The following is a 10,857-nucleotide window of genomic DNA, read 5'->3' as shown; positions in this document are numbered from 1 at the left end:
TTCATACTACTGATATTAAGTCTTTAATATGTGCCTTTCTCTTAGTTTCAAATTTGGTTATTGGCTCTTACTGATCTCTCAGTTTTGTGACAATGATGCATTACTTCCTATCACCTCCTTTGGTCGCCCATGGCTGCTGGTTACTATTACCATTATCTCCATCATGATGGTAAGCTAAATCTTTTGTTCAGTTTCACACATGGAGACTCAATCACCTGTGTAACTGATATATATATATATATATATATATATATATTCTTTTGCAGTATTGCATTTTCTGGGAGGACCAGTTACATATTACCATCATTACATTTGGACCAGCTACTTTGTACCAACATCATTTGGAGGGTTTGCTCTAGATCATTACGTTCTGTTACCTCTTTTGGTCGCCCATGGTTGCTGGTTCCTATTACCATTATCTCCATCATGATGGTTAGCTAAATCTTTTGTTCAGTTTCACACAAGGAGACTCAATCGCTTGTATAACTGATATATATTTTCTTTTGCAGTATTGCATTTTCTGGGATGACCAGTTACATTCTACCATCATTACATTTGGACCAGCTACATTCTTCTAGCATCATTTGGAGGGTTTGCTCTAGATCATTTATTCTTAGGACATGCTTGTAAGAAAATTCTATAGATTCTTCTTTACATGGAGGCTCAATCACTTGTGTAACTGATATATATTTTCTTTTGCAGTATTGCATTTTCTGGGAGGACCAGTTATATTTGGCTATCATTACATTCATCATTTGGAGGGTTTGCGCTAGATCATTTGTGCAGATGCTTGTAAGAAAATTCTTTAGATTCTTCTTTTCTTTTTCTTTTTTTAATAAATAAGTTGATGTATTTTATTATCCTTATATTATGTCAATGAAGCATTATTTTCACTTTTCTTTTGTCATTTCTGTTTGGATTGTGTTTTATGCTATCAATCTTCCTAGAGACTAGTCTATACTCTCTAATGCTATTGCATCCCATTTGATATCATAATGCCTCCTTGGTTATATAATTTTGTGAAGTGGCTTATCTTTGTTTTGAGATTTTGATAGCACTCTATGGATGATACATACCTGACCAATTAAGTGAGTAAGTGGTTGGCTTCTAGCCGGACAGGGAACAATAGTAAGAAAGGTATGCGAGAATCAAGGAGTTTAGTTTCTTCTATTAATTATGACGGGAAGTCTGGTAGGAATTCAAGAGGTAGTATGAAACCCATTAGGTTGGACTCAGATCAGTATTAATGAATTTAAAAATCCTATCTTGGAATGTGAGGGGTTTAAATAATTTTCATGAGAGGGATTTTATGAAAAATATGCTTAAGGAGTGGCAGGGTGATGTTGTTTGTTTACAGGAAATCAAATTGGATGGTGAAGAGGAAGGAATTTAGAGATGACGGATCCATTTGGATGGGCTTGACAAATCAAGATAAGTGGGATGAAAGTGAATGGATCCGGTGTGAATGGACCGGGGTGGACGGACCAAAAGGCCACATGGCACTGAATTGTTCATTATGTGGTCTCAAAGAAATCCTAAATGGAAATGACTTGCGTCTCATGATTAACCCTAGCCCATAGAATCCCAATATGAATAGAATTCTAACACAAGGAAGATTCTGGAAGATACACCCATTAATGAAGATCTTCCCTGTATGGAAAAGACTTGTTGCACAAGCATAGGAGTTTGATTCTACACTACTATAAAAACCCAAAGACCCTCAGAAAACAGGTACGCATAATCCACCCCAGCTCTGGCACTCTAGAGTTGTGAGAAGTTCTAACTTGACCTTCGGAGTATATTTGGCCAACACCACACGGGTGCTCTTTGTTAGGTCTTCTCTTTTTATTATGAAGATATTGTTCCAAGCGTGCGAGGACCGTGTGGCTCACTAGTGATTTTTCAGCATCATCAGATAGTATTAACTCTACCATTGTGAAAAGTTTATGGGGCAGCCCTTTGGTTGATTGGGTAGTTTTGGATGCAATTCACACTGCTGGGGGTATTTTGTTGGCATGGGGCCTGGAGGGTGTTTAAGAAAGTTGATTGTTTTGTAGGTATATTTTTTGTTTCCATTTTGTTGAAGGTAGTGGTAGACAAGTTTGAATGGGTTTTGTTAGATAGGTTTATTCGAGGGTGTAAGGTCTGTTTGATGACATTGCTAGGCTAGGAATGCAATGTGGGTGGAACTTGATTTTGTGAGGTTGCGGTGGAGCTTGGCATGGTGTTTGATTGGTGATTTCAACATCATCAGATATCTAGTAGGGAGACTTGGTTGTAACTCTTTTAGTTCAGCCATGTTCATTTCTCTGACTTTATTGAGAAAAATAATCTGGTTGATCTGCCTTTGGAGGGGGGCGATTACACTTGGTTTTGTGATTTTGATAATCCTTCCATGTCCAAAATTGATAGGGCTTTGATTTCAGCTGACTGGGAGGATCATTTTTTGGATGTGACTCGTAAGACTCTTTCTTGGGTGGTGTCAGATCATTGTCCTATTTTAGTGGAGGTAGGAGGTATGTTAGGGGGAAGAGTGATTTTAAAATTGAAAATATGTGGTTGAAAATGGAGGGTTTTGTGGATCAAGTTCAGCAGTGGTTGAGTGGTTATCACTTTGTGGGGCCTTCCTAGTTATATTTTAGCTTGTAAATTGAAGGCTTTGAAGGGTGACTTGAAGCATTGGAACAAGCATGTGTTTGGGGACATGGCTTTTAGGAAAAAATGTCTTTTGACTGAGTTGTTGGATCTTGATATGAGAGAAGAGTTGCAAGTTTTGTCTCTTGAAGATGGATCTAGAAGAACTGTGATGAAAGTTGATATCGAGCATTTAGCTTCTTTGAAGCAAATTTCTTGGAGGCAAAATCCAAGGCCTTATTCATAAAAGAGGGGATAATAATACTTGGTTTTTTCATAGGTTGGCTAACTCACATAGGCAAACCAATTAGATTAGGGGAGTGGAGGTTGAGGGAGTGCTTTATTAGGCTGATAGGGAGGTTCAAGATTAGGTGGTGGAATTTTATAAGAATTTATATTAAGAGCTTGAATCTTGGAGGCCTACTATTGATGGCCTGGAGTTTGCTTGCTTAGATGAAACTAAGAGGCTGTCTTTAGAGAGGGAGTTTGATAAGTAGGAGATTTTTGCAGTTTTAGAGGAGGCTAAAGGTGATAAAGCACCTGGGCCGGATGGTTTTACTATGGGTTCTTTTCAAAAGTGTTGGACTATGTTAGAAGAGGATGTTATGGCTTTTGTTGTGGATTTTCATGGAAGTTGCATCTTTGAAAAATCCCCTAATGCCACTTTCTTTCTTGTGTTTGATTCCTAAGAAGACCGATGCTATTAAAACACTAAGGACTTTTGTCCTATTAGCCTCGTGGGTAGTTTGTATAAGCTTTTATCAAAAGTGTTGGCACATAGGCTTCATTGTGTTTTAGATAAACTCTAATCTGTCAAAAAAGATAAACTCATTTCTAATTCTCAGAATTCTTTTGTTGGAGGGAGACAGATTTTTGATTCCATTCTCATTGCAAATGAGAGTTTAGATAGTAGAATGAAGAGTGGAATTCCTGGTGTTATTGTCAAGCTAGATATTGAGAAGATAGCTAAATCTTTTGCTCAGTTTCACACATGGAAACTCATTCACTTGTGTAACTGATATGTATTTTCTTTTGCAGTGTTGCATTTTCTTGGAGGACCAGTTACGTTCTACTGTCATTACGTTTGGAGTTGTTTTTGTGGTTTAGAGGGAATTTTTGTTCTTTGGTTGATAATAATATCTATACTTGATGTTTTGACAATTGGGTTTTGTAGTAAATTTGTTTCTATGAACTCATTAGTTTTAGGATTGCTTTTTTGGAACTCTGTTGAAGAAGATTGCTTTTTCTAGTTAATATACTACCTTTCCTTTTTAAGAATCTCTGGAATTATTTGAACTAGCTGAGTTCCCGCACAATGTGCGGTGCAACTCATTTTAGTTTTTTCTAATATTTCAATAAGATTTAGTTTAGTTGGTTACCATCTCAATTTTTAATAGAGACATTCAGAATTAGTTCCCTCACCCTCAACTATCAATGTATATATATAAAAAAAAAAAAATTCAATAACTTTCCTTGTAAAAAAAAGGTAATCTTTAGTTATTTTATAGACAAAATAGAAAGACACTAAGAATAATGTAGTGATTTGATCATAGTATATATATATATATATGTGTTTTTAAATTGAAAATTGCATGATATATTGGGTCATATAAATAGGCATGTTTCATGCCTACAAAAAATGCAAATATCCTTCAATTATTTTTTTTACATTATGGATTTTGTTTTAGTAAAGTTATTTATTTTTTTCCCTTTTTGTTGGACATTGTTTCAATAGTTGCAAAGACAACTAAAATTTTAGTAAGAATACCATATTTCAAATCAATTGTTTCTCACATTAAAAAAAAAAAAAAATCAATTGTTTCTCATATAAATCTTAGAAAAGTGATATTAAAATTTCATTATGCTTAAAATAATTAATATAACAAAATAAACATATTCATTCTATTATTTATCTTTTTAATTACATAAAATAAATAACACAATGTTTTTTTTTTTTTTTTTTTTTTAATGTGAGAAACAATTGATTTGAAATATGGTATTCTTACTAAAATTTTAGTTGTCTTTGCAACTATTGAAACAATAAATAACACAATGTGTGTGTGTGTGTGTTTCTCAAATAACACAATGTTAGTTCCACACACACACACACACACACACACACACACACACACACACATATATATATATATATATATATCACATGTCACTGAAAGGAATCAGGAAATTTAAAGGATTAAGATTAATTTTTAGTGAATTCACAAATGTTTAATTTTTTTATATATAGTTTTTGTGTCAATTTTTGTCAAAGCAACTAAACATGAGGAACAATGTCATATTGTATATCTAATATTATTATTCCAACTAAAAACTATTTCTCAAATAAAGTTTATAAAAATAATCTTATAAATTCAATTAATATAAATAATTAATGCACAACTATAGATAATTAGTGTAGGGGCAAAGGCCCAAAGGCCCAAAATCATACAATGGGCCTTGGGCCCTATACGGGATGGTCAACCATGTCCGAGGAGAGGACGTGGATGCCAAAAGGGGTCCCAGTCCAGTTCTCGTAGGCCTGAAGTCACTTAAAGGGCAGTCCGAGGAGAAATGTCTCCTCGGACGTGATGAGTAGGGTTCAACATGCACTCTGCCTACTAAAAGGATCCACCCCAACGAACGCTAGTAGCAAGGACAAGTCCTACAGACCCGTGGCAAAGAAGGAAACGAAAGATGCTCACGAAGAGGCTGCAGCTGCCACATTAAATGCGTTGCAGCTATTTTTCTGGTCGCATTAATGTGGAGAAGACCTGTGAACAGTGCTGTCTTGGCTATCACAACTCACAGAAAGATGGAAAGGGTGTCCGATGGGACAAGCACTCAAGTGGGAGTCTAGATAATCAACAAGTGTAAGGCCACGATGGCTTCAAGGAGGCTATATAAGAAATGGAGTCCTCATGAGGAAGGACATGCGAGAAAAGGGGGAGGAATAGAAAAAGAACTGGAAAACTTAAAGTAAGAACCAGCAAATATCTATCTCATCTCCTCGGACTGAGAATATATGAACGTTAACAGGATCTTCTTGTGTCCAAATGTTGTGTAGCCCAACCTTAGCCTCTATCTACTTCGCTAAGGCCCAGTTCTGTAACTCACTCTCTACAAATTCATTGTTTCAGGGCCCTTTGGACCAAGACTCCATACTTGTTGGGCTTGGGCCCCAATTGAGACCCTACAATTAGTATATACATTTACTCTATTAGTTGATTCAATGAACTAATAATTTGATATAAATGCAAACTCTTTGAAGTAGAAGCCTAAATAAAAAGAACTTCAAGGAATGCGCCACTTGGCATAACCTCATGCTCTCCAACATGAGGTCTCTACTTATATATATATATATATATATATTGATTTGTATTCCATAGGATATTAGTATTAGCTTTCTGGTCCTCTCTGCCTCCTTGCCCTCCCCCACCTAGTCTACCAACATCACCACATACGCAAAAACTTTGGAAAACATCCACATCGAATTATCTATTATACTCTATTTCCTTTAAATAATAATTTTTCTCCCTTGCTTTTTTGGATATTAAAGAGAGAGTCAATGGAAGAGAGAGACAGAGAGAGAGAGAGATTCTAACAAGGGTGAGAGAAAAAAAATATTAAAATAATAAAATCGAAAACTATAGTAACCATGTATATTTACATGGTTATTGTAGCAATAATGTATATGTACGGTGCTATAGATTGACTAATGTGGATAGTTTTTGAGCAAAAATGTGTAAAACTAATCACTATTTTATTTTTTTTAATCTTTCAATGTCTAATGCGAGTGCTATAATGGAGCATTTAACAAATCTAACAGGAGTGATCTCATAGCCATGCTCAACAACAAATTAGTCCCAATTAAACAATGACTAATTTTTGGAAATTCGAACTTGCTCACCCAGTAAAATAAATTAGTGCTAGTTCTTAATTTAGAGAGAGAAATGGGGGTGGTGATAGGTGGATAATAATACAGCCATGAGGTGGTGTGTATTTTGATTTCTTGCAAGATAGGGGATCATTTCCATTACCTAGAAAGCTCTCAATTATTTTTAGTTTCTACTTTTTCTTCTGTTTCTTACTGGCTTGCTTTTCAATTTGTTGTTTTGCTTCCTCAATCATACCCTCCCTTTTATAATGGAGTAAATTAGTGGATCCTTTAGACCAAAACACTTGCCTTATGGATTATCTTTTTCAATTTCTTTTCACATAGCACTATAGCAGCTTACCTTTTCTTGACAAGAACCGCATTGTTGGTTATAGGTACGCAGTGGTTACAGTGGCAAACAAGGGCATTGGTCTTGAAACTGTTCGGCAACTTGCATCTCAAGGTGTGACAGTTGTTTTGACAGCTCGAAATGAGAAGAGGGGGATGGAGGCGTTGCTGAAGCTCCAGGAGTTGGGTTTGTCAAATATAGTCTTTCATCAGCTCGATGTTTTGGAGCCAGTTAGCATCAAGTCCTTGGCCAATTTCATCCAGGAAAAATTTGGCAGGCTTGATATCTTGGTAAGGATGAAATTCTTTCCATCTTTTTTTTAATTTTGTATATTTCTAATTGTTACATCAAGTTGGAGAGGGTGTTCAAACCGTTATTCTCTTCATAAAGAACAGTTTTACTGAATTACAAGGCTCTTAATAAATTCTTTCCAATTAGAACCTTATACCAACCATTCAGGTAAAATGTATTGCCAAATTATTAAGTGTATGTGGGATTTTAGGATGAAATTCTTTCCAATTTGAATCTTATACCAACTATTCAATTAAAGTGTATAGCTAGGCAAGTTATTTCAAGGGTACGTGGGATTTTGCTGAAATCTCTTTTAGCACATTACTTTATGTGTATATCTATTTGTATGAAAATGAGATGCAGTGACTTCACAATCAGTTAATGCCTCCAAAAGTTCCTTGATGAAATTTGTACGAACACGTTCTTCTCAAATCATTTAGTATGTTGCCTAAATTGTATACACTTTTTTTTGTCCTTGCCATTAACTCTCTACCTCATAGACATTGGATATCACGAATAATCGTGATAGGCTGATAGGCATACTTGAAAATTAGCTCGATGTGAAAACCTTTGACCACTTAGATCATTCATTATGAATTCTGATAATTTATAATTATGTGATTTGACACAATAATTTATAATGCCTTTATTATGAATTCTGATATTTAAAAAAGTTCACCAACTTTGGGTGTAGTGAGTGATCCATTAACTATGTACCCCAAAAAAAAAAAAAAGTTTACATAAACTTTAGTTTGTGTAATGAATCATTAACCATCTTTCATTAATTAACAAATGTAATATGACTTTCCTTTGACTTTTACAGATTAATAATGCTGGAGCTTCTGGAGTTGTGGTTGATGAGGAAGGCCTAAAGGCCTTAAACATAGACCCTTCATCCTGGGTAAGTTCATAAAAATAAAGACAATAATTTTGATGCATGCCTTGTTCAAACCGATATCCGTAACTACTACTTCAATGCAGCTCTCAGGGCAGGCTTACAAGTTGATTGAAGTTCACGGAGTGATTAAAACAAATTATGAGAAAGCAGGAGAATGCTTGAATACTAATTACCATGGTGTGAGAAGAGTAACAGAAGCTCTCCTACCACTATTACAGCTTTCCCCTGCAGGAGCAAGGATAGTAAATGTGTCCTCCCTCAGGAGTGAGCTAAAGGTAAAAGGTTAACCTTCCTCTACCTATACATATATTCAACATTTAGCCTTGTACCAATTGTCATTGTGCGTACCCAAAGTTCCCTTAACGGACAAGGCTTGAAATTGGGCTCACAGCTTACTTGTATAGTGGGCTTAGTGTTTCCTATTAAGGGTGGTTCCTTGCCAAGCAACCCAATGACACCCCTCAGCTCTCACAAGCTCCTTTTCATTTCTAAGTTGCTCCCCCTTTTGGTGGTACTAGCTCTCTCTCTCTCTCTCTCCTCTACTCTCTATTTTCTCCCCTGAATTGCCAACCCCTTTCTCTTCACTCACTTCCCCTATTTATAGCTTGAGGTTGGTGGAAGTTTCATGATTGCGTTCTGGTCTAACTCGTGTGTGTGGGGTCCAATTTGATTATTCCTGACAAGGGATAAGCTTTATCGAAATAGAGGTAATGGCATTGGAACTGGTTCCTACTTCCAAAAGATTGCTCGACAGCGATATTCCCCAAGGCAATGCCGAGTTGCCAAGGACATGGGCTATTCTGGACAAACACATCCCCGGTCAAGTCATACTTGATCGATGTGGGCTTCTCTATCACGCATCCAAAACGAGATGGACTTATTAAGAGGTTTGGGCCCAATTTTGGTTTTTGAGAATGTTTGGCCCAAGGCCCAATGGGCCTGGGATCATAGCTCGTACAGTCATATATCCATAAATAAATAAAAAGGAGAGTATAAGGTATGAAGGTAACTAACACAGTGGTTGATATTGCTTGTGATTGGAACAACATCACTTTCAATTGGGTCTAACATTGACATTGCTTTTATAAAACACCAATCAACAATTGTGAAAAATGTTGTGTCCAAAACCTATTAATTTTTTAACCCCATGTTGGCAGAAATGACAAAACTCATCCCTTGAAATTTTTAAGAAACTAATTGGAACTTTTTTATTTTGAGGGACAAAAATTGAACTGGGACCAAATTTGCAATATGAAAATTGCATTTTAATCCATGAGAAACAAAAATCTCCAAAAGGACAAAATGACAGTGAAGTTCTTTTGGTGTACATTTTAAGCATGTGTGTTATGACATGAATGCTCCCTAGAATACTAGCCTCTTACTTAGATTTACCTCCAACATCATAAGAAGATCTCATTTTCATTCACATTAGAGTCTTATATATTAGATGCAAAGAAGGCATGTATTATCATCTATGAAGCACGGGTGCGTTTCCGGATTCGGGTGCGGGTGTGGGTGCGAGACTCGGCAATTTTTGAAAAAGTAGGGTGCTGGTGTGGGTACGGTAGGATGCGGCGATTAAAAAATTATTAAAAATGTTTTTATTTATATTTCCTATATATTGCTAAGCATATTTTTTCACATTATATAAACATATACCAAATTTAAGAGCAATAGTAGATAATAACTAAAACATGATGTTCATAAATTTAGAGGACAGAATAGTTCAATGGAAAATATAAAAGTGAATGCCCAGCAACCACCATCAAAATTTTTTCAGGTGTTATTGACCCTAATCCAGCATGGAGCCAATGGCCTTAATCTTTTAGAAGCACAGCATGTTGTCTTAGTAGAACCGCTACTGAATCTAGTAACAGAAGCACAAGCTATAAGCCAAGTACATCGAATTGGGTAGGAAAATAAGACACTTGTACACCGTTTTTTTTTTTACTTGAATTTCGTCATGAGAGGTACGTAATTTTGTTCTATTTAGAATCTATGGTTGTGTGGTACAACGATGTTTAAATATAAATATATATTTTGTTTGATATTGCCTCCGTAAAAACTATCACCATTGACATTGCACGGATTCCAATTGTTGCTGCCGTTATTCTGATAGGCGTTGTTATTATTGTGGCTGGTGGTGGTGGTATTGGTGGTATTGTTGCAAGTGGTGGTACTGGTGGTGGTATTATTGTTGTTGGTGGTATTGGTGGTATTATTAGTGGTACTATTGCTGTTAATGTTCACAAGCTTTTTCAACAAATCCTTTAAGTCATTATCAAAATTAGTTCCTTCCAATGCTGAGATCTCCCAGAAAATCAGATTGTTCTTCTCAACAAATCCACGAGCTTCCTTTCTTAGAACTTCACGATCATTCTCGGAATCACTTTTGTTTCCTATCAGAATGATAGCTTGTCTCTTCTTTGCATGGCGATTCAGCTCTTCCAGGCAAAGAGTTATGCAATCAAAACTCTTGCAGTTAGTTATGTCGTAAACCAGTATTACCCCATCAACATCCTTGTAATCTGCATGTGAATCTACATTGTTTCTGCTCAATCCACCCAAAAACATGATTAGATGAGTATAAATTATACTAACAAAATTTATTCAATTATACTAAAGCCAATTATTAAAATTGACATCAACCTCTTGATGCACATTCAAAAGGGTTAAGAAACTCTATCATACTTTCCATCATTGAATTCGTAAAAATTTAAAAAAACCAAAGCAATTTAACCAAAGCTAGCCTCATCAAATATAGTAATGCGGCGTTTGGAAAGCGCCACCACAAGTCCAACCAAAAATTGTTTT

The 10,857-nt window shown here is 35.8% G+C and overlaps 1 protein-coding gene across 1 annotated transcript; it reads right to left on the bottom strand.

Moving 5' to 3' along the window:
• Positions 1 to 9,860: 9,860 nt before the first annotated feature.
• Positions 9,861 to 10,617, bottom strand: LOC126704247 (putative Ras-related protein RABA4e). The gene is made up of 2 exons (XM_050403262.1): positions 10,098 to 10,617; positions 9,861 to 9,910 (listed from the first exon to the last, which is right to left on the bottom strand). Exons 1-2 carry the CDS (start codon positions 10,615 to 10,617, stop codon positions 9,861 to 9,863), a joined length of 570 nt encoding a protein of 189 aa, XP_050259219.1.
• Between the last annotated feature and the right edge of the window lie 240 nt (positions 10,618 to 10,857).

Source organism: Quercus robur, chromosome 10 (genome assembly GCF_932294415.1).
Source record: "Quercus robur chromosome 10, dhQueRobu3.1, whole genome shotgun sequence".
Classification (NCBI taxonomy): Eukaryota; Viridiplantae; Streptophyta; class Magnoliopsida; order Fagales; family Fagaceae; genus Quercus; species Quercus robur.
The sequence above is the reverse complement of the archived record's forward strand: the minus strand, read 5'-3'. Positions and strand labels throughout refer to the sequence as shown.

Coding starts and splice junctions, on each gene's coding strand:
- LOC126704247 (XM_050403262.1), bottom strand. CDS start 10,617: ATGTTTTTGGGTGGATTGAGCAGAAACAATGTAGATTCACATGCAGAT. Junction 9,911..10,097: donor TGGTGATAGTTTTTACGGAG/GCAATATCAAAC, acceptor TTCTGTTACTAG/ATTCAGTAGCGGTTCTACTA.